The sequence below is a fragment of the Panthera leo genome, chromosome B1 (genome assembly GCF_018350215.1).
Source record: "Panthera leo isolate Ple1 chromosome B1, P.leo_Ple1_pat1.1, whole genome shotgun sequence".
Taxonomy (NCBI): Eukaryota; Metazoa; Chordata; class Mammalia; order Carnivora; family Felidae; genus Panthera; species Panthera leo.
In genome coordinates this window covers 132,974,270-132,999,265 of record NC_056682.1, presented here as the reverse complement: position 1 = coordinate 132,999,265, position 24,996 = coordinate 132,974,270, and the positions used below count along the sequence as shown (strand labels likewise).

Below are 24,996 nucleotides of genomic sequence, written 5' to 3'. Positions count from 1 at the left end.
ATACCTGCTGTGAAACATTTTCATATATTATAGAATCTACAATATAACCTTCCTTAAGCTGATTATCTTATGATCCTTATCATCTGCAGTGGCACTGATGACATAACTTAATTGTTCAATAAGCCAACTGTTTAGGAAAGTACCAGACACATATTAAATAAATATAAGTTTTGGGGAGCCTGGGGGACTCAGTCAGTTAGGTGTCTGACTTTTGATTTTGGCTCAAGTCATGATCTCATGGTTCGTGAGTTCGAGCCTCGCGTCGGGCTTTGTGCTGGCGATACAGAGCCTGCTTCGGATTCTCTATCTCCCTCTCTGCCCCTCCCCTGCTCTCTTTCTCTCTCTCAAAACAAATAAACTTTTTTTAAAAGTTAAAAAAGTAAAAATAAGTAAGTATGTTTCTGTTTAGAAACAGAATCAAGATCTTTTACCATGAAATTTCTGTACCTAAATGTGACTCATTTACTACATTTCACCAGGGTCAGTGATTCTGAGTTATATGTTTTCTAAGTATGAACCTTCTGATGGAAGGATCAAAGTTCTTTACTTTGTGTATATTAACACAGTCTTGGAAATATTTTTTTTCAATAGAAATCCAACAAACCTGAATATTTTTTCAATTCATATTCTCATCTCACTGAGCCTCACTTGCATCCAAGAAATTTCCAGATATTAAAAAAATAAAAAAAGACATTTGATTATATAATGCATTTTCCTTTAATTTGAAGGATAAATCAAGTTTTCTTTTCAAGACAAAAAGACAGAGACAAAAGTTTAAGTTTGATTTGTTTATTGTTGCCACTATGGGTACATTCTCTTAATTCTCTGCCTCAAATCCCAATGGTGCTTCTATACCTGCAAGATGTGTCCATCTCTAGTTTCCTTGAGCTGAAATGTTTGGCTTTGGAATGAAACAGTGTGGTAATGTGCAGGATGAAATGTTTGAGCAGTATTTCTTACATCACATGAAACTCACTGTGAAATGCCATTAGATACAGTTCTTCATTAAATTTAGAGAGCCTGAAGTTTCTGTTTTTATGGAGAATAGAAAAGGAAACACGTGAATTATATAAAACTTAAGTGAAATTAGAAATACCACTATATCTTACATATTTATAATACAAATTTTGCAAAGCCTTCACAAGCCACAAACTCTTAGAAATTATTATAAAATTATTTTTGTTCCTTTTCTCCATTTTCTGTGAGGTCAATTCCTAAGATATTCCCCTCTTTGTATTATATGAAATTAGCTTTCAGCTAGAGGAGAGGTGGTAATAAATGTGCACTGCCAGGGCCTCAAAAGAGGATACTGAAGAAAAAAAAGATAATTAGGAAAAGCAGAAGTCTAAACGTTAAAATTCTGGTGAATATTAGATGAAATCCACTGAAACCTGCTAAATCAGTTTTATTTATCTATGGCTAACGTATGAAGAAGAATTTAAGTTATGTTACTTAAATATAATGATGTTTTGGAAAGCAAGCATTTTTAAGGTATATATTTACATCAACTAAATGTAGAATGCAGCCCATGTAGAACTTATTGTCCTTTAGTTTTATATCCAATAACTGCATCAAACCTAATATCGATCTTTCGTTTTAAAAATGCCAGGAAACGCTCAGGAAGGATCCTAAAAAAAAAAGATACATGAAAATAATTAGGAAATTAATATTAAATGCACTTGTAAAATATATTCTTTTAAAATACTTATGTCTATCATGTATCATCTTTTTTTTTGCATGAGAGAAATAACTTTTTAATATATGTTCTATGATTAGGCAGCTATATGCAATGTAGAAATCATACTGGAATACAGTCAGGGAGCCCTGTGATAAAATGAGAGTAAAGTGGAACAGGCACATAAAAGACAGAAACTATTGTGTTGGGCTTCCTCTCTCTCTCTCTCTCTCTTTTTTCTTTCTCTTCTTCATTTAAGAATAAGGAAATTTTTTGGATATTTCTTAAAAAAACCAGAGTTTAGCCCCATTGCCCTAGTCCCCACCTAATAATGAACATACTTTTTTTTTTTTTTTTTGTAGGCTTCATGCCCAATGTGGGGCTTATACTTATGACCCTGAGATCAACAGTCATATGCTCTACTGACTGAGCCAGCCAGGCACCCCAATAATGAATATTTCTAAAGTCCCCCATTATAATGCTGTTTTCTCATCCACAGCTGGTTATGGAAATACCTTTAGGGTGGAGGCTTCCAAGCCTTGGATAAATATGTGCAAACAAGCCTTGTCTGAAAACTGAAGATATGATTTGTCTCTTACTTCTCTGGACTATTTTCTAGGAATGTACGTGCTGCTGTGACAGCTAATTTAACAATTATAAGGAAAGCAGTACCATATTAATAGCAACTTCTTGTCATCAGCAGTTTCATAATCAGTAGGGATAATATACATCTATAATCTGCCAGTATGGGTGTATCCTTTATCATGTATCATCTTAAACAAGATTAAGAACTTTAACTCTGAGTCACTACTATATGTTCTTTTCAATTAAATCCATTTTGGTTTCAAAAGGGAAAGGAAGGAGGTTTAACCACCTTTTAGGGTAGGAGTCACTTGAAATATTTAGTTTTTGAAATAAATACGCTCCTGTATTTTTCAGAAGATCCAGAGAAGCGGTGTGTAGAACTGAAGAGCTGAGATGTTAAAGACTTTTGAAACAAGAAACATCACACTGGGAAGGAAGTGAGAATAGGAACTACTTTTACACTTTGTAATTCAAAATATTGTTCAAATGCTCCACTAAGAGACTAAAGAAACAGAACCGCTAAATGAAAATGCAGAGAATGAACTTGGTTTTGAGCATAATGCTGAACAAATTATTTAACTTTTGAGATTAAACTCCTCACATGAAAATGGAAACATTAACACCTACTCCACACTGTTCTTGTGAAAAATCAATGCGTTAATATAAAATACTTTAAATATTCTATTTTGTGCATGATGGATAAGTGGTAGGTCCAAATTTTTCTTCCCACCCTATATAGGCATACCTCGGAGATATTGCAGATCTTGTTCCAAAATACAGCAATAAAGCGAATATCACAATAAAGCGAGTCAAATGAATTTTTTGGTTTTCCAGTGCATATAAAAATGACGTTTACACTATACTGTGGTCTATTAAGGTGCAATAGCATTATGTCTAAAACAATTTTATACACCTTAATTAAAAAATACTTTACTGCTAAAAAGCACTAACCATCATCTGAGCTTTCAGCAAGTTGAAATCACCGATCACAGATCACTGTAACAAATATAATCTTGAAAAAGTCTGAAATATTGCGAGTTACCAAAATGTGACACAGAGACATGAAGTCAGAAAATGGTGTTGGAAAAATGATGCTGGTAGACTTGCTTGATATAGGATTATCAAAAACCTTCAATTTGTTAAAAATACATCTGAGAGTACAGTAAAAGGCAATAGAATGAGGTATGCCTGTATTTAAGAATATTGAGGAACTTGTCACAATCCAATGAGTCTGAGGGGATCTAAACAGAATATATGAGTCAGGTAACTATAGTTGACCCTTGAACAACACACATGTATCTTTTGACTCCCCCAAAACTTAACTACTAATAGTCTACTGTTGACTGGAAGCCTTCCTGATAACATAAACAGTCAATTAACACATGCTTTATATGTTATTTGTATTCTATACTATATTCTTATAATAAAGTAAATCAGGGTAAAGGAAATGTTATTAAGGAAATCATAGGAGAAAATACACTTATAATACTGTACTGTACTTATAAAAAAAATCCACCTATAAGTGGACCCCTAAAGTTCAAACCCATGTTGTTCAGGGTCAACTGTATATACAGACATCTGACCAGATGGCATTAAAATAAAGCTTGGCAATTGAGCACTCAACATTCACAGTCAGAGAAAAATCAGGGCAATGATAATAATAGTGTTAATTATAATAATAACAGTTGTATATAACTTTTATTGAATACTCCAAATGCATCATTTTATTTATTCCTCACAGTCCTATAAAGCCTTACTGTCTCCATGTGACAGATGACGACACAGCTTCAAAGAAATTAAACAACTCATTTAATGGATAAAGAAATTGTGGTTTATATACACAATGGAGTACTACGTGGCAATGAGCAAGAATGAAATATGGCCTTTTGTGGCAATGTGGATGGAACTGGAGAGTGTGATGCTAAGTGAAGTAAGCCGTACAGAGAAAGACAGATACCATATGTTTTCACTCTTATGTGGATCCTGAGAAACTTAACAGAAACCCATGGGGGAGGGGAAGAAAAAAAAAAGAGGTTAGAGTGGGAGAGAGCCAAAGCATAAGAGACTCTTAAAAACTGAGAACAAACTGAAGGTTGATGGGGGGTGGGAGGGAGGGGAGGGGAGGGGAGGTGATGGGCATTGAAGAGGGCATCTTTTGGGATGAGCACTGGGTGTTGTATGGAAACCAATTTGACAATAAATTTCATATATGACAATAAATAAATAAATAAAAATAAACAACTCATCTGTGTTCGTGTGTGAGCAAGTCACAAACACAGCTTCACCTAACCTCAGAGCACAAACTTTGTGGCTCTATGCTAAAGGTCTAGGAAATACAATTAATTTATTCAATCAACAAACATTTTGGTGCCCCCTATGTGTGCATCAACTCTCCAAAGTACAGGGGCTACATACAGTGATGAAAAACAGGCAAATTTCCTTCCCTCATAGACTTACATTCTAAAGGACTGTAATCACTGAGTGCTTACTTATGAAATGTAACAAGCAAAACGCTCAACACTTCACAGGTTTTAACTTAGTTACTCACCAAGGAGATCCTTGGTGATCTTCTTGAGTTTCATTATCTAAACCTCTAAGGTATGTTCAACCATAATTCTTTGTAGAAGGGGCTAAAAAGCCTGACATGTGTCATGTATGCTTTTGATCTCTTGAAATGTTTTCAGTTCCTAGGTCAGTAATTCTCAAAGTATGATCTTTCAACCAACTGCCTGTGGCAGTTGCCTGTTAAAATACAGATGTCTGGGTCCCAACCAAAACATCCAATATTAAAGCCTCTAGGGGTGACATCCAAGAATCTATATTTTTAAAATTATCTTCCTAAGTGATCCTGATGCCCCACCATGTTGCAGAAGCCTGACTGTAGGGACAAAGATCAAGAGGCTTCCTCCCTCCCTTCCTTTCTCTCTCTTCTCTCTTCCCTCCCTTCCTTCCTCCCTCCCTCTCTTCCTTTAACCTAAGCCATCTCTTCACCTTCCCCTCACTACCTGGATCAGCCTCACTGTCACACAGTGTTAACATATGAATAATGAGGCAATGTGTTATGAGGAAGGTGGTTAAACCAGTGGTTTCCAATCTTGGCTGTACATCAGAGTTACTGGGGAAGTTGTATCTCTCAGAGACCAGACCACACTCCAGACCAATGACATCAGTCTTGGGGAGTAGGTCTCAGGCGTTAGTATTTTGAAAACTCCTAAGCGAATTCCAATGTGACCAAAGCTGAGAGCTACTGCTCTAAATAGTACTTCTCAAATTTGAGTATGTATTCAAATCAACTACATGGCAGATCTTACTAGAATTCAAATTCTAGTTCAGGACACCAAGAGAGTCTGTATTTCTTTCTTTCTTTCTTTCTTTCTTTCTTTCTTTCTTTCTTTCTTTCTTTTCTTTCTTTCTTTCCTTCTTTCTTTCCTTCTTTTTTATTTTTTTTGAGAGTCTGTATTTCTAACAAACTCCTAGGTGGTGCTGATGTTGCTGGTCCATGGAAGTAGCAAGGCTCAAGGATCTTTAAAGTTGTAAAAGATTATTTAACAATTTCTATGGTTCGGTATGATTTGTACAAAACAAGAGCTCAATGATTATCTGTTGTATATTTAAATGAATATCTAAAACCTAAATCTCTAATATGGTTGTCCTATGATTCTATTATGTAACAATGCTTAAAAAACTATCCTTCTTTGGGGCGCCTGGGTGGCTCAGTCAGTTCAATGTTGGACTTTGGCTCAGGTCATAATCTTATGGATAATGAGTTTGAGCCCCGCTGTAGGGCTCTGTGCTGACAGCTCAGAGCCTGGAGCCTGCTTCAGATTCTGTGTCTCCCTCTCTCTGCCCCTCCCCTGCTTGAGCTCTGTCTCTCTGTGTCTCTCTCTCTCAAAAATAAACATTAAAAAAAATGTTTTTTTAAAGAAACAAAAAAACACCTATTCTTCTTTATAGTCATTCATTTATGAGACAAGACTTCTAGAAATATACACCTTCTCTAAAAAAAAAAAAACAAAACCAAACTTTAAAACTTGTGGAAATTATTCAGTTCATTTACCCAACTGCTATATAAACCTTGCTTCAAGTATTAACAAATGTGGTTTTAAAAGCTGAGGGACTGGGGTTCAGGTAGCTCAGTTGATTAAGCATCTGGCTCTTGGTTTTGGCTCAGGTCATGATCTCACAGTTTCGTGAGCTGGAGCCCCACATCCAGCTCTGCACTGGCTGTGCAGAGCCTGCTTCAGATTCTCTTCCTCGCTCTCTGCCCCCTCTCTGTTCACACTCTCTTTAAAAAATAAACTTAAAAAAAACACACTGAGGGATTATTTAAGCCTATCATTTTTATTACTTTAATTCCATTTAATTGTACTTTATCAAATGTCTGGTTTTAAATCTGAGTGAAAATATATAACACATAAATCTTTGTTTATAATGCTGATAGACATAACTGTCACTTACCTTTCCAGTACTGTTAACAAGCATATAGAAGATGGAATAAAAATCATTTTCTGTTCAGTCAGGATCCCATCCATCAGCTTGTCTACCACTTCCTCAGGTTCCAGAATGGGTCCCAAACTGAAATCAGAAGCAGTCTTTAGCAACAAAACATTTACTGAAACTTTAGCTTTAGTTTGGTGCTAAACAAATGATAAATTACCACAGGACTCATAACATAAAGGACTCTGTAGCATCTGATCCATTATAAGTGCTCAAAAAAAGCAGCTGTTTTAGCATTAATAGTAACAACCATTTATTTAGCACTTATCATGTACTGCACATTGTGCTAAACACTCTTACAGAGGACATCTCACTGAAGTTTTACAACAGCCTGTAAAGGAGACACAACAGTCCCTATTTTGCAAATAAGAATTACAGAAGGAGCCAGGACTCAAAAATAAATCAGCTAGATTAAGACTGACAAATTCACTTCTAAATCTTTAGAAGTCTTGGGGAAAAAGTCAAATACCATTACACAAGTTTTATTACACACTAAGACTCTTAGTTAACAATTTCTAAAGTGTCAGGGAAAATTAAAATACAAAAGTGTGCTCAGCTCAAGGTCCTTGATCTCCATATGGAACCCTTATATTTACTAGGTCTTGATTTAATTTTCAGCTTTTGTTACTTAGTTCCATGTTAGATCTTCACTGTCTAAACACCCTGGCATATGCACTATGTGGTCCCTAAAGAGTGGCCTTTGTTAGAACATGTGCACTTAGAATGGTGTTACACAAGGGGTGCCTGGGTCGCTCAGTCGGTTAAGTGTCTGACTCTTGGTTTCAGCTCAGGTCATGATTTCGCAGTTTCGTGAGTTCGAGCCCTGTGTCAGGCTCTGCACTGACAGTGTGACGCCTGCTTGGGATTCTCTCTCTCCCTTTCTCTCTGCTCCTCCCCTGCTCTTGCTTTCTCTCTCTGAAAATAAACAAATAAAAATTTTAAAAGGGTGGGGGGGCTTCTGGGTGGCTCAGTGGATTGAGTGTCTGACTCTTGGTTTCAGCTCCGGTCCTGATCTCATGGTTTTTCAGTTCAACGCCCACATCAGGCTCTGTGCTTGCAGTGTGGAGCCTACTTGGGGATTCTCTTTCTATCCGTCTCTTTCTGCCCGTCCCCTGATTGTGCGCGCTCTCTCTCTCTCTCTCTCTCTCACAAAATAAATAAATAAACTTAAGAAAAAAAAGAAGGATGGGTGTTACACAAGAATTGATTGTCAGTTTTTAACATTTTATTAATGACTTAGAAAAAAAGGTACATAATTGAATACTCTCATGAAATTTGTCAACATCACCAAACTGACTAACATTTTGGGGAGGCAGACTTTAAATGTGTGTGACTAGTTAAGAGAAGTGAGACAAAAAGAATTGGATGGGATTCATTAGGAACAAATATAGAATAGTTCATTCAGATAGAAAACATATGCAGCAAAGTAAAATTGGGACAGTTGAGAAGTATAGTAGTATGCTTATAAGTGAGTGTGATCATTGACTACATGAAGGAGGGCAGAGTTTAAAATATATATATAGGATATCATCTTTCATTCTCAGCATAGGCCAGTCATTTATTAGAACACTGTGTTCACCCTGGACTCTGAAGAATTACATAAGAAAAATCTGGAGAGCAACAGGAGAGAAAATATAATAATAAAGGCGATAGCTTTTGGTCCAGAGGAGGCAGTGGAAGCTTGAAGAAGACTAAGCACTCCTTTAGCCTGTGGCAATAGGCAGGGTATTAGGGCAATAGGATGATGAATCTAGGAAGTGAAGGATGCTTGTGCCTTGAAGTATCCAGAAGGAAATTAACTTTCTAGCATATTGCTGCCAGACTTCACTATTCCCAGGCTCCATGAAAGCTCACAAACACCTGTGTAAACAGTACGGCATACCCCCTTATTCACACTGTGGTCTTGTGAGCCTATCAATCAAATGGTGTTGCACTGACTAAACTTTTCTTAGTGTGTTTGATCTCTTTATCCAAAGTTTTAGCCTCTGCCAGAATAATTTTCATGAAATTTAATGGCTAGCCAATATCATGATTTTTAAAAGACCAAAAGACTTCTAGAAAATCAACTTATTGGCAGAATAAAATCTTAAACATTAAAATATCAGTACATGGAAAAATGTTTTCCTATGACAGTCTAATGTTAACAAGAGTTGTAAATCCTATGAAATAAATGTTCATGACCGATTTTGTAGAAACTATTCAAAAACACTTCAGGCCCATCTGTTGGTGTGGGGTAGGAGAATGCATGTGGGGCATAGGAATACTTAGGGACAAAGGGTATTTTCAGGTAGAAGGACTATGTTTGATTAATCGAACTACCACTTAAGTAGCTGAGTAATTTGGGGGAAGATATTTCTACTCTTTAAAGTTTAGAAGTTTTTGTTTTTGTGTTTTATCTGAAAACTGGAGTTAATGCAGTGGTTTGCTAGTAAATGTTTCACAACTGGCTCTTTAGGGCACAGAATTATCTGTTTTGTACCATTTACTTTCTATGGTGTAAGAACCATGGCCGATTTCAAGCTATTAACATTGTGCCCCCAAATGAGTCTAAGCTGACTTCAGCACTCCACTGGTAATGTGTAGGGAAGTACTTAATACAGTCATATGACACAAATGTTACCCATCACCTTCTTTCATAACATTTTCTTTCTTATGGTGCTAGCCAACAAAAACTAGTATCTTTCTGTAGCGCACACAAAAACTAAATTTTTAGAGAAAAATTTTAATGCATATTTTATGTAGGAGGATAGATGTTTTTAAAAGGATATTAAACAAAAATAAATCTTGACTGTCAAAAAGCTCCATCAGAATATCCAATTTCACTTAATTCATAAATTCAGATTATGTTACATTGTTTATATCACTAATTGGAAAGAGAGAGATAACTTATTTGAGAGAAAAACATTTATTTATTTATTTTTTAAAACAAACGTTAAAAATTTTTTTTATCTTGGGGAGAGAGTGTGCACAGGAGTAGGGGAAAGGCGTAGAGAGAGAGAATCTTGGGGCTCAGTCCCATGACCCTGGGATCATAACCTGAGTTGAAATCAAGTGTTAGATGCTCAACTGATTGAGCCACCAGGTGCCCCAAGGGAAGAACATTTTATGAAAAACTATTCATATACCTAATGATATAGCTCCAAAATACATGAAGAAAAATTGATGGAATTGAGAAAATACAGTTTAAAAATAAGAATTGGAGACATTAATTTTACTTTCAAAAATGAATTGAACAACTAGAAAGATTAGCAAAGAAATAGAAGACTTGAACAAAAATATAAATCAACTAGACCTAACAGTATCTATAGCTTTGAAGGGGCTTTTCTCTACATTATTTAAATTTTGTTTATAATCATTATACATTATCACAAAAGCAATAAAGATACCTCCAATGACATATCTAGTACACATTTTAAATATGGTGTTTCTCAGGACAAAATCTTCAATTAAAAATTTATGTAAAGTGGGGCACCTGGGTGGCTCAGTCAGCTAAGTGTCTGACTTCGGCTCAGGACGTGATCTCACGGTTTGTGAGTTCGAGCCCCGTGTCGGGCTCTATGTTGACAGCTTGCTCAGAGCCTGGAGCCTGCTTCTGATTCTGTGTCTCCCTCTCTCTGCCCCTCCCCCATTCTCTCTCTCTTTCTCTCTCTCTCTCTCTCTCTCTCAAAATAAATAAACACTGAAAAAAAATTTTTTTAATTTATGTTAAGAAATAAAGCTAGGAATAGCAGGGCAGTTGGAGTTAGGGAGCTAGTAGGAATTCCAGTCTGCCACTTTCAGGCTGTGTGACCTTGAGCAATCTTCTTAACTTCTCCAACTTACAGTTTCTTTGTTCATAAAATGGGCATTGTAAGACTTATCTTGCAGATAAACATTAGAGCAAGGATAGGCAAACTATGTCCTGGTGCCAAATCTAGTCCTCCTAGATTAGAGATTAGAGGTAATTTATATAAGGTATCTACGCCTAGTCGGGCACCTATTTAGCAGGCTTTCAAAAAATGTTTTTAATAAAACGATTTCTTGATATCCAAGTTTATTTAATGCAAATAACTCTTAGCTGTCAAAAAAAATTACTCAGAACACCTGATTACACTTAATTCCAATTAACTCAGATTATGCTGAATTATAACTGCTATAGTAAACCAGTTTCTTTGCAGTGTGTTAGATGTGTAAATATAAGAATCAATAAACGGTATCTTTGATGTGCTTTAAAAGGGAATGTAAGTCCCAACATTAATATGATACAAATTCTTTGGAATCAATCATTTCGAGGTTTGTTTAGTTTCCTTCTTTCAGAAAGGCCCTCCTCTGTGTAAAAAGGGAAAAGGTTTGGCCTGAGGCTCAGTTCTGTTCCTTACAGGTAAATTACTTAATCTCTACAAGCAAAAGCATTGTCATGAGTTTTAAGAAAATTACAAATTTTGGGGCGCCTGGGTGGCTCAGTGGGTTGAGCGTCCAACTTCGGCTCAGGTCATGATCTCGCGGTCTGTGAGTTCGAGTCCCGCGTCAGGCTCTGGGCTGACAGCTCAGAGCCTGGAGCCTGCTTCATATTCTGGGTCTCCCTCTCTCTCTCTCTGCCCTCTCCCACTCATGCTGTCTCTCTCTGTCTCTCAAAAATAAATAAACATTAAAAATATTAAAAAAAAAAAAAAGAAAATTACAAATTTTATGTAGTGTCCACAATATAGAGTAAGATCTGTCTTCTAATTAGCACTAAGTTTCTAGATTAAAACCAACTTCACCGTTGGTATCTACTCTAATATCAGTTTATCTTCAAAGGGGTTCATGTGGCAGGGACCAAGACCCAGACCCTTGTTAAACCAGGTTATATTCCTGTGATTGGTCTAGACTCCTGCCAACTTCGATTTATCCTTTTCCCCCCATAGCAAGCTTCCCAATTATTATTTATTTATTTCCCCCAATTATTTTTTTAATTGTCACTAGTAGAGCTTTGCCAGAGAGGGCACTCTTGCCCACAAGGAACGTTAGTTTATGTAGCCTTGTCCTGGGGGCAAGGTTAAAAAACCCAATTATAATTTTATAAAAATATGGTACCTGTTTTTAACTGCTGAAAGACAGTCTGAGTGAAAAAGTTGACTCAAAATATTATATTAGGATCCAATGAGAGTTTTCCCCCTGAAAATAATTAAATAATGGAGGAAATTGGCAAATCTTACCCTTGAGGATGGTACTCTTCTCTCTGACACTCCCTTTTAATTTTAATGAACTCTTAAAAAAATTTATTTGTTCTATTGAGATATGATTGACACATCACATATCACATGTAAGTTTAAGGTGTACAATGTGTTGATTTGATACAATTATATATTGCAATATGATTATCACTGTGGAATTAGCTAACACCTCTATCATATCACATGGTTATTTTTTGTGTGTGATGGGAACAATTAAGATCTAGCCTCTTAGCAACTTTGATGTTTATAATACAGTATTGCTGCCTATGATCACTATGGTGCACATTAGAACTCCAGGAGTTAACTTACTGGTTGCAAGCTTATATCCTGAAACAATTATCTCCTCAATTCCCCCACTCCTGGTAACCACCATTTTACTGTGTTTTTATGAGTCCAGCTTTTTTAGATTCCACACTTAAGTGAGATCATACAGTACTTGTTTGACAGTTTAATGAAGTTTTATCCTCTTTCTACTTCTGGTCAGTTCCACTCCTCAGGACCCCGAAATAATTCATCTTTTGTTTTCTCTTCAGAGTCCAATTAGGGTTTATTTGATTAATACAGATGAGTTTAAACACTAGGTCTTCTGAAATAAATATGCTTTTGTTTTCTAACAAAATTGTATCTTAAAAATGGACTTTTAGGACAATTTGATAGATTCTTTGTAGGGCATCAGATCTTTGCACAGCTACCAAATTTCTGCTTGATGTTGGCTTTCTACTCTATACCTGTGGGTAGACATATTTACATTAAGATGTATTTAAATAGAACCTGATATTTTCCCAAAGTGCCACATTGAATATTCTTCATTAATTTAAAACATATTTTTACCAAAGGCAGATGAATTGGGGGAAAGAGGCAAAATGAAATTTAAAAATTGAATCTTAGGGGCACCTGGGTGGCTCAGTTGGTTAAGCGTCCGACTTCAGCTCAGGTCATGATCTTGTGGTTTGTGAGTTCAGGCCCCATGTAGGGCTCTATGCTGACAGCTCAGAGCCTGGAACCTGCTTCAGATTCTGTGTCTCCATCTCTTGCGGCCCCTCCCCCACTCACACTCTGTCTCTCTCAAAACTAAACATACATTAAAAAATAAATAAATAAAAATTGAATCTTATCAGCATGATAGATCCCAGTATGTATGCAGATTTACTATAAAGACAACATTTCAAAGTAGTGAAGGAAATGATGTATTATTTATTTATTTATTTATTAACATTTATTTATTTTTGAGACAGAGAGAGACAGAGCATGAACGGGGGAGGGGCAGAGAGAGAGGGAGACACAGAATCGGAAGCAGGCTCCAGGCTCTGAGCCATCAGCCCAGAGCCCGACGCCGGGCTCGAACTCACGGACCGTGAGATCGTGACCTGAGCTGAAGTCGGACGCTCAACTGACTGAGCCACCCAGGCGCCCCAGTATTATTTAATAAATAATGCAAAATAATTCATTAACTATTTGGGAAAAACAAGCTATACGGTGACTTTTTTTTTTTTTTTTTTAATTTTAGAAGGAGGGCGAGAACATGCAAGCAGGGGAGACAGGCAGAGAGAGAGAGAGAGAGAGAGAGAGAGAGAGAGGGAGAGAGAGAAAATCCCAAGCAGGGACACAGGGCTCAATCGATCTCATGACCCTGGGATCATGACCTGAGCTGAAATCAAGAGTCAGAGGCTCAACCAACTGAGTCACCCAGGTGCCCCTACCATGACCTTATTTCTTAAAGTAAATTTGTGTGGAGCAAAGCTCCAAATGTGAAAATCGAACCATAAAAGTACTGGAGAAATAAATATAGGTGGGTATTTTTAAAAGCTTGGGCTGAAAAAGACCTTTATAAATATCTCGCCAAACCTATAGGCCATGATGGAAAATAAACTGAGAAGTTTTAATGTAAAACTAAATAAAAAGGAGTTGAAAGGCAAATAGCAAACTGGGGAAAAATATATGCAATGTGTATGACATATAAGATAGTATCTTGAATGTACAATGAACTTATAGATATTAATTTAAAACTCTATAGCTCAATAGAAAAGGTGAGTAGAGGTCATGAAACAGGCAATTCACAAAAGAAGTCAAACTACTGGGGTGCCTGGGTGGCTCAGTCAGCTGGGTATTCAACTCTAGATTTCGGCTCAGGTCATGATCTCATGGCTTGTGGGATCGAGCCCCGTGTCAGGCTCTGTGCTGACAGCACAGAACCTGCGTGGGATTCTTTCCACCTTCCCCTTTCTGCCCCTCCCTTGCTTGCACAGTCTCTCTCTCAAAATAAATAAATGGACATTTTAAAAAATTAAAAAAAAAAAAGAAGTCAAACTACCAAAAAATAAACATTTAAAAAAGCAGGCTGCTGAGGAAGTAGAAAAGCGGTGGCGCTCTTCCTCCCCCGTGGGTACAGGTGCAGATTGGTGAAACACTTCCGGGGCAGTTTGGCAGCACGTACGAATATTTAAAATGTGTACACCCTTTGACCCAGTAATCCCTCTTCTAAAATCTACCTGAAGGAGACACCACCAAAATGTGAAAATATGTGCGCATTAGTGATGAGGGAGCTTGGGGCAAGCTGAGGGCAAAATACAGGCTGGCACACACATACCCACTCCCCCCACCCCCCAGGTGGAATGTGTGTGATATTCCTCAGACACTCCTGGCTACCGAAGAACAAAGCAAATTGCCATGGTGATGTGGGAAACTAAGACAAATGAAAAACTAAATTCCCTTACTGCCTACAGCCCATTGACGAGTCCTTCAAACCAGCAGAGTGACCTCCCTCTATAGGGGCTCAGCTGCCTGGATGATGACAGTTTGCTAGGGGCAAAAGAGAACCTTGGCTTAACACTGTCACAACCTTGAGGATCCTGTAAGTCTACTTCCTTTATCTCAATTGCCCCAAGATATATGTTGTCAGTTATCCTCCAAGTTTATGCCCCCCTCCCCATATACATCTGAAGAGTCTCATGACTGGGGTTTTATTAAATGGTAATAAGTGGTGTTTCCCTAGGAACAGCTAGCCACTCAAGGTCCTAAAAACCTTGCTTCCAAAATACCTTAGAGACTTACTCTATCTTTGACTCTGCCCCAACCTGAGGGTATACAATGAGTTACCTGTCACAACCCCATGTGGCTATTCCTGCTCATGGGTCCTGTCCCCATGCTTTAATAAAATCACTAGTTTGGCACCAAAAACGTCTTCAAGAATTCTTTCTTGGCTGGCAACTCTGGACCTTACGAACCCCCCATCACCCCAAAACTTCATCACTAGGGTGTTCATGACAGCTGTGCCAGGGTAAAAATCACTAGTAGATACTAATGTTCAGACTAAGTAACCAACACAATTTATGATAAAGTTCTGTCTTTACTGACATGAAATGATGTCCATGACATAATGCTGAGGGAAATAAGTAGTTTACCTACAGTTTTCAGAACCCCACGTGTAATATATGCCAGTTACATATAATTTAGACATTTAAGCTATACATGGAGAGATGTCTGGAAGGATGTTCATCAAAATGTTGAGTAGTTTGCAGTAGATAGAAGGTTTCAAGGCAATTTAAAAAGAAACTTTCTTACTTATTCGTATTTTTCTGTATGTTGGAATTTTTTAAAGTTATGCATCATGTTACAAAGACATTAAAACTACTCCCAAAGAAAAGAAACATTAAAAATTAACCTCTGGGGCACCTGGGTGGCTCAAATGGTTAACATCCAACTCTCGGTTTCAGCTCAAGTCATGATCTCACAGCCTCATGGGTTTGAGCCCCACATCAGGTTCTACAATGGCAGCTCGGAGACTGCTTGAGATTCTCTCTCTCACTCTCTGCCCATCCTCACTTGTGCTGTCTGTCTCTCTCAAGATAAATAAACTTAAAAAAAAAAACTAACCTCAGAGCTTATCCTTTATAGTTTTATAAGTTTTTAAAAAATGTTTATTTTTGAGAGAGAGAGAGTGCACACAGGGGAGGAGCAGACAGAGAGGTAGAGGATCCGAACAAAGAGGTCTCTGAGCTGACAGCAAAGAGCCCAATATGGGGTTTCAACTCACAAACCATAAGATCATGACCTAAGCTGAAGTCGGATGCTGAGCCATATAGTTTTATTTTTTAACTAAGTAAAGACTAGTGCTCACTATGGAGGATAATCTCTAGATTACCGATGATGCTTGTTAAACAGAGTCCCAAGGCCCCTTCCCCACCACTACCCTCTCCTAGCCAAACGCAAGCAATCAACATCTCTGGGAGTCGGACCTCTACATGGTTCCCAAGCACTCCTGGTGAAAGGTATGTATACTTAAGTCAGAAAACCACTGCTCAGGAAAAGAAAAAAAAGGAGGATTACCAAGTTCACCTGAGTTCCTCATATTTATGTTTACATATATTCTCCCCTTCTCTTTGCCTCACCTGCTTTCCCACAATCTGCAGGAGCTGAAATTGAGATGAGCTAAGGGAATTGAATGTCAGGTGTTTTAAGGATTAAAATATTTAAGAAAACCCACGGAATGGCTGATATTCATAGCAATCACCAATCCTTTTGTCGTCATTTCTGTCTCAACTTACCTGGTACTTGCGTTTTTGATGAAGCCAGTATTTATGAAATTAGGGCAGAGACATGTTGTTTTGATTCCGGTTCTTTCTAAGGCAGCCAGTTCTTCAGTCAAAGCTCTATGAAATCCGACAGCAGCAAATTTGCTTGAACTGGAAATAAACAGGCCAGAAGATAATTAGAGAAAGCTGTGGTATCTATTGAATTCAGATGTCTGTTTTCTCTAGTTAAGTGTGGTCCTCTGCCGAGCCTCATGGCCATCAGCTGAGTCTCAGGGGCCAGCCCAGACCTACCAAATCAGAACGTGCATTATGGATCCTCAGGTAAATTTATAGGCATTAAAGTCTAAGAAGCATTGACACAGAACACTTATTGGAGCGAGAACTGAGTGGGTCTTGCTAGGAAAACTGGTAAAGCGTTGGTTTTTGTTGTTGCTGTTTCCATAAGATTTAATGTCGCCATAGCCTGTTAATTATTTAATACATCCAGGGAATTCCTGGGTAAATTCTCCCGGACAAGTCCCATTTTCCCTTTCAGACTCTGCTTCACTTCCTCAAAGAGGCCTTTCCTGACCCCTAGTCTAAATTATTTCCATTATGTAATAATCTTCAGTTTTACATGACAGCCTGTTTTGGATTTGTGATTAAATACTTGTTTGGGTGAATTTTTTTTTTTTTTTTTAACATCTGTCCCTCAAACTTGTACTATAAGCTCTGTGACTATTTTGGTTTCCAAGGAATCCCCAGGGCCTACCATAGTGCTTGGCTTATAATAGCTGCTCAAAAAACATTTGTCAAATAAATAAATCAAAATGCAAAGCAATTCTTACTGTCACATCTCCTTCATTTGCCAAGAGAGGCAAATTAATAATATTTTAAGCAGACATTACTTTTCCAGTTAGGTTTTTTTTTCTTTTTAAATCAAATTTATTGAGAAATAAATTCATGTATCATATAACTCTCCCACTTGAAGTGTATAATTCAGTGGTTTTTGGAATATTACTGATTTTTAAAAATTATGTGAAAATAGCGGTGCTTGGGTGGTTTAGTCGGTTAAGTGACTGACTCCGGTTTAGGTTATCATCCCATGGTTCGTGGGTTCAAGCCCCACATCAGGCTCCGTGCTGACCGCTTAGAGCCTGGAGCCTGCTTCGGATTCTGTGTCTCCCTCTCTCTCAGCACCCGCCCCACCCCCCCCCCCCCTCTATTTCTTTCTCTCAAAAAATGAATAAACATTAAAAAAATTTTTTTAATTGTGTGACAATATACATAACATAAAATTTGCCATTTTAACCATTTTAAAATGTGCAACTCAGTGCCATCAATTACTAGATTATTTTTCTATAAGTCTGTATTTATTAGCAATTACACAAAGTAGCTGTAAATTCTTGCCAATTAACCTGTGCTTTGGAAAATACAAAGCTATGCAAAGTTCTCTTTCAACTTTTTTTTTTCTTTTAAACCTTAGACATATACTGAAGGCTTAAAAGATAGATGGCTAGATTTACTCATGAAAAATGTAAATCTTGGGGTGCCTGGGTGGCTCAGTCAGTTAAGCGTCCGACTTCGGCTCAGGTCATGAGCTGCTGGCCGGTGAGTTCGAGCCCCGCGTCCGGCTCTGTGCTGCCAGCTCAGAGCCTGGAGCCTGCTTCGGATTCTGTGTCCCCCTCTCTCTCTGCCCCTCCCCCACTCATGCTCTGTCTCTCTCTGTCTCAGAAATAAACATTAAAAAAAAAAAATTTAAAAAAACAGAAAGAAAAATGTAAATCTTAACTTGAAAAACCACACAAAAATAATCGCACGTAAAATTGATTACTACACGTCAGGCACTGTCCTCAGTTTTTCCGATGTATTAACTGCATTTGCTCCTCACAACAACTCTTTGAAATAGGTATTACTATGATCCCCATTTACCAAAAAGGAAGCTGAAGCACTGTGGAGGTTGTTGGTTTGCAATCTCCTCTGGAGCTCCTTGAGTACGATCTGAAACTGCCCCCACACCTCCCCTGCACACAGAGGGCGGGGAGAGAGCAAAGAAAGAGGCAGGCCACTCCAGATTGGCAAGTGGCAGATTTAACAAGTAAGGGAACCCGGAGGTTTGTCTTGGGCAGCCGCAGGGTGAGGTCCTCACACCCACCTGCCAGAATCTTACAAGTTTATATACAGGCCTTTTGGGTTCAGTCATATATACATCCAGACAGTCACAGCACATTTCTATTTCTAGCCCAAAGGGTGCCTTTGTGTGAGTCAGAAAAACCTACTCCTCTTCTAAAGCTACTTTACTGCCATCTCCTGGAAGATTTTTTAAGTTTAAGGGGACCCGAATATGCACAGTGCCCCCTAGAATTGTGTAGTGTGCAATCTGCACACAAACTGTGTATGCCATTCCTGCTTTGACAACACTTGATGAGAACTTTTGCTTCTGCTGAAAGCACTATCAATAGTTTCTCATACAGAACATGTTCTCTCGGTTTTCATAGCTAAACATTCAGTGGAGTAGAATCAAATTAGAATCAAGAGAGTTACAGGGGCGCCTGGGTGGCTCAGTCGGTTGAGCGTCGGACTTCGGCTCAGGTCACGATCTCGCGGTCTGTGAGTTCGAGCCCCGCGTCAGGCTCTGGGCTGATGGCTCAGAGCCTGGAGCCTGCTTCCGGTTCTGTGTCTCCCTCTCTCTCTGCCCCTCCCCCGTTCATGCTCTGTCTCTCTCTGTCCCAAAAATGAATAAACGTTAAAAAAAAAAAAAAAAGAGAGTTACAGTATTTACCATGGCAAAGACGAGGAAGCATGACAGGGCATTCACAGCCCTGTTGGATCCTCTGATTCTCTTGGGTTACCTCAATGCCCAGGGACTAAGAATCTGGCAGAGAGTAGAAGTTCGTGTAGTAGCTGAGTAGCAACACCTGCAGCTAGCTTTCATCAAGGGAAACAATGCCAAATGATGTGAGCCTTTGATGGCCAGGGGACAATCACCTAACCTAAACTGGGTTTGAAAGAGACAATACATGATCTGCATCACACATCTGTTCTGTAACTGCTTCAACAGCTATTTCATCTTAAAAAAAAACAAAACCCCCCCAAAACCCAAAAACTCAATCCAAGTCTATGTTCATAAAAAAAAAATGTTTTTAAGTTTATTTATTAATTTCAAGGGAGATGGAGAGAGTAAGTGGGGAAGGGGCAGAGAGAGAGAGAGAGAGAGAGAGAGAGAGAGAGAGAGAGAGAATCCCAAGCAGGCTTCCCATTACCAGTGCAGGGTCCAATGTAGGGTTTAAACTCATGAAATGTAAGATCTTGACCTAAGCCAAAAACAAAAGTCAAACATTCAACCAACCGAGCCACCCAGGCACCCCATTTTAGAAACTATTAGAAAACAAATATATGTTAAGAAAAGAAAGGAAAGGAAAGGAAAGGAAAAGGGAGGGAAGGGAAGGAAAGGAAGACAGAAAATATAGATGAACAAAATAAAATTACTTGTCATTACCAAAGAATAACCACTCTCTAGGTGTGGTTCGAGTAAAATGGCTTGATATATATCCTTGCAAACTTTTATTTATTTTTTTCACATAATTCCAGATTTAATAAGTGTCTATATACTTTTTTGTGCCATATTAGAAAATATAGTTACAGGCTTTTTGGGGTTATAGTACATGCCACAAGGTCACATTAGAAAATAAATTCCATCTTTAACGTCACTAAGATATGTAATACACAAATTACAATGCTTAGAATGATTTCTGCCACTGCAGTAAAGTTCAAAGATAATTAGATAACTCTCATTTCAATGGCTTCTGGATAAAGCTACAATGAACTGTTCATGAGAGATCAAAGAGTAAAAACAAAACAAAACAGATAAACAGAAGCACAGTAAGCTCATCTTGACTTTTCAAGGAAAATAAACATTCATGAATTACTTACTATACCCACAGTATATGGGACCCTCAGGTAAAAGATAACTGAATTGTTTCTGGACTATTTCCTTTTGGACTGGATGGGAAAGCCTTAGCTTATGCATACCATGTGACAGAGGAGTTTTGCAACGGTCTAGGGATGAGGCTGGGAACCACACACCCCTCTTGTTGCTGTTGTTACTTAATAGGTATTGAGGTCCAAGTGCAGCAGAGAACACATAATTAGGCATGGTTTCTGACCAGGATATTAACAACTTTTGTTAAAGGAAAATGTCTAGACACTAAAACAATTTATTCTCCTCATCTTTAGTAACCTTAAGGCATATCAAATAATGATTTGATTTGGTTTCCTATGGGAGATGAGTTTTGTGGAAAGATTGTAAAGAGTGCAACTTAAGAATCAGACGTCTTAGAATGACCTTGGTCTCCCCTGTCAAATGTCAGTCATTAAGGCTAAATTACTGCATTCTCTGGATAAAAGTTGATTCTATTTTAATTATAGAATATAAGTTTCTTCATTGGTTAACCTACCTAAAAAATTCAAGCTGTTCCTTGGGCATTTTCAGTAGATATACCTGCCTTTGCCTTAACATATTGGGAAATACTAATATATATGAGTTAATTACTGTGGACCATCTTATATTTTTCTTTTTTTTTAATTTTATTTTTTTAAATTCACATCCAAATTAGTTAGCATATAGCACAACAATGATTTCAGGAGTAGATTCCTTAATGCCCCTTACCCATTTAGCCCATCCCCCTCCCACAACCCCTCCAGTAATCCTCTGTTTGTTCACCATATTTAAGAGTCTCTTATGTTTTGTCCCCCTCACTGTTTTTATATTATTTTTGTGTTCCTTTATCTTATGTTCATCTGTTTTATCTCTTAAAGTCCTCATATGAGTGAAGTCATATGATATTTGTCTTTCTCTGACTAATTTCGCTTAGCATCATACCTTCCAGTTCCATCCATGTAGTTGCAAATGGCAAGATTTCATTCTTTTTGATTGCTGAGTAATACTCCATTGTATATATATACCACTTCTTCTTTACCCATTCATCCATCGATGAACATTTGGGCTCTTTCCATACTTTGGCTACTGTTGATAGTGCTGCTATAAACATTGGGGTGCATATGTCCCTTGGATAAATACCTAGTAGTGCAATTGCTGGGTTGTAGGGTAGTTCTATTTTTAATTTTTTGAGGAACCTCCTTACTGTTTTCAAATGGCTGCACCAGCTTGCATTCCCACCTTGCAAACTTTTAAATGCAAGATATATATCTTTTATATACATGCATACATACATATGTATACACGTGTATATATTATATAAAAACAAGATACCCACCCATGCCTGTGTTTATATATTTATACACATACAACTATATCTGTTGTTTCTAGAAATTGGCCAAGCACTGTTGGGGTATGTGCAACCCGTAGGTTCCTGTTGGCTATGGTGGCCTCACTATATTGCAAAGAATTGTCTTTACAGTATACAGTGGAGCACACCATTACTGTTCCCTGCTTGTGATAGTTAAGTTCTTCAGTTATTACAATGGCAGGGATTTTTAAATGGATAACTATTATAGTTTTTCTTTTTTACAATTCCACTATTTAGATGTTTACAACATTTAGAATCCTGGATTATACTTTCTCTTTACTTTGTTTCCACAAAGTTACTTTATTAAAAATTATTAACTTTTATTCATGGTACAAAAAGATTACTCTTGTTGTATAATTTCTTGCTCCTACAAGGGATGAGAACTGCTTTAAGAGCTGCCTTCTAATTGGACAATTTCCCTGCAGCCACCTCTAGAATGGTCAGCCTGGAGGGGATTAATGATTGATAAAGCTATTGTACAAGAGACTGTGCAACTGACTATTTCGGCAACTTCAAGTTTATCATCATTAACGGTAGTTTTCATTAGGGTAAGAAATCACATACAAGCATAGGAACAAATTAAGGAACCACATCCTGACTTACCAATATGCCAGTAAGAAGGGGACCCCAGTATGCCCAGCTGCTGAAGCCACAGTGACAATATGGCCATGATTATTCTTCATCATCACTGGAAGAAATGCTTTTGTAGTCTAGAAATAGTGTTGATTAAGAGACAATGGTATATTGTTATTTCTGATTTTGTAGACCTATTGGGAAGATTTCCAGACAAAACTATACTTTATTAACATTTTCCTAGTATAAAAGAAAAAAAATTTAGATTAACTGCCAAATGTGGCCACATGAGGCAAATGGATAGGATGCCTGGATTAGAAAAACTAAGCAAGGCAATGGATACTGAAAACTTAAGAATCCATTTCACTTAAATTGTGAACTTCTAATATGCCCTGGTCCTCTCTTTACCTTTTGTCACTGATACTTTCTATCATTTCATATATTGAATAGATATAATAATCTATAGTTATCAAAAGAATTTATATGCAATGTGAAATTGTTAGCAAATAGTTTGGTTATGTCATTTACCAAAATACTGAAGTGAACAGCAATCTTCTAGTAGTCACCGAATGCAATAAATATTTACTGAGCACCTATTATGTGATGAGGATTCAAAAACAATTAAGGCAATGCCCTACATTCTAACAGAGGCAGAAAGACAGGCACGCTTGTAAGTTATAAAAATACAAAGACATAGGTCAATAATTTGGAAATACTGACATAAGATAATACTGCATTTTTACCAACTCCAACATTCTTTTGAGATTATGCTTCCCAAACTGACATCCAAGAAAACTTTAAGAGGCCCTTTCAGGAATGGGCTATTTGGGCAATTTTCAGCCTCTTCAGAAATTCTTTTTTTTTTTTCTCTATATATATAATCTATAGACCTTGAATGGTGAGATTTATAATAAAGTTTGCAGCTTTGGGGCCAGAAAATACTCAAGGCCTGAGTCTCCTGAGAATCTGAAAAGCAAACTGGGCTCACTTTTAACAGAACCACAGAAGAGGACTTGGATTATCTCTAATTCCTTCTTTCATAAATAAGATCACATAGAGATGTGAGAATCTATTTTATTTTTGTTTTTAATTTTTTTTAAGAATCCAGTTCAAAATTAAAACATATATAACAGCTGAAGTTTATTATTAATTAATTATTATTATTAATATTTTTAAGGGGCGGGGAGGGAAAATGGTTGATGAGATTTGACCACAGCATGAAAATTGACTGGGTGCACCTGTGTGACTCAGTCCGTTGAGCTTCCGACTTGAGCCTGCTTTGGAGACTGTGTCTCCCTCTCTCTCTCTGCCCCTCCCCCACTCATGCTCAGTCTCTCTCTCTCTCTCTCAAAAACAAATAAACATTAAAAAAAAAAAGGAAGAAAGAAAATTGACTTCTTTGGGGGGCACCTGGGTGGCTCAGTTGGTTGAGCGCCCGACTTTGGCTCAGGTCATAATCTCGCTGTTCATGGGTTCGAGCCCCATGTCAGGCTCTGTGCTAATAGCTGGGAGCCTGGGGCTTGGAGCCTGCTTCAGATTCTGTGTCTCCCTCTCTCTCTGTCCCTCCCCCCTTCTCTCTCAAAAATGAATAAACACTAAAAATTTTTTTAAAAATAAAAGAAAATTGACTTGTTTTTTTTTAAAGTTTCTTTATTTTTTTTAGTAATCTCTACATCCAACATGGAGCTCGAACTCATGACCCTGAGATCAAGAGTTGCATGCTCTTCTGGATGGCACCAGCCAGGCACCCTCAAAAATGACCTCTTTGTATGATGTTATCCTTAGTGCCTGGAGAAAACTTCCGTATTGATTTGACACATCTTTATGTCTACTGAAAGCTCCATTTTAAACATAGTCTTTGGGTTTTACAAAAGGGAATGTTCTTGTAAAAGAAGTCATACCTACCCAGAAATGTGCAAGTATATTAACTTCAAAAGTCTTTTCAATCTGAGGGTCTTGTGTAGCAAACAAATCCGATGTGTAGACTACACCAGCATTATTTACTAAAATACTAACATCTCCAATTTCTGCTTTCACCTTTAAAAATAAGACAAATATCTGCATCATTAAGAGTTACAAAGGAAGGTTTGCATACAAGGATCATTAAAGAACTATGTGTTTTTTACATCAGATGTGAAAAAAAGAGTAGTTTTGTAATCTATGTGCCAAAATGGAAAAAAGAACTTTTTAATCTTAGCTACTTAATTTCAAAACAGCTAGACCTGGAAGTCTGGCAGGTAGAAATTTTCTTTTGCAATTTAGTCTCTTGACTTTGCTCTATTTATTATACCCGAGAGGCATCTGGCAAATAAAAACAAAACCGGTGACAAAAACCTAGCATTTATTTTTTAAATACTACTTCAAAGGGTAAGCAAAAAAAAAATTAATTGGCAAATGCAGGGACTATATAAGAAACTATGTAAAACTGATTATACCATTAAGCTAGTCACACCTTCTATTGCTTTATTTTTGTGGTCTGTCACTCCATTCTATTGTTCACCAACTATCTTCCCCTGGTGGCAGTTGGCCTATGGGCTGGCAACAAAAGAATATCTTATCTGATATTCTTACGGTTCTTTGAGTAACTAAGCTTCTTGGTGGTTGGACCCTAGAGTTACAATGCATTCTGTTATACACTGTGTTCTAAATAA

At 37.5% G+C, this 24,996-nt stretch overlaps 1 protein-coding gene across 2 annotated transcripts in view; it reads right to left on the bottom strand.

Annotated features, from left to right (window-relative positions):
* Positions 1 to 773: 773 nt before the first annotated feature.
* Positions 774 to 24,996, bottom strand: part of HSD17B11 (hydroxysteroid 17-beta dehydrogenase 11) — a 41,703-nt gene continuing 17,480 nt past the window's right edge. For both annotated transcript variants that reach the window (XM_042935947.1, XM_042935948.1), the window contains exons 4-8: positions 24,251 to 24,382; positions 22,376 to 22,482; positions 16,497 to 16,634; positions 6,719 to 6,835; positions 774 to 1,628 (exon numbers count right to left, since the gene is read on the bottom strand). In XM_042935947.1, coding sequence (XP_042791881.1) covers positions 1,538 to 1,628; positions 6,719 to 6,835; positions 16,497 to 16,634; positions 22,376 to 22,482; positions 24,251 to 24,382 — 585 coding nt within the window. In that variant the 3' untranslated portion in view covers positions 774 to 1,537. The remainder of the gene's footprint in view (positions 1,629 to 6,718; positions 6,836 to 16,496; positions 16,635 to 22,375; positions 22,483 to 24,250; positions 24,383 to 24,996) is intronic.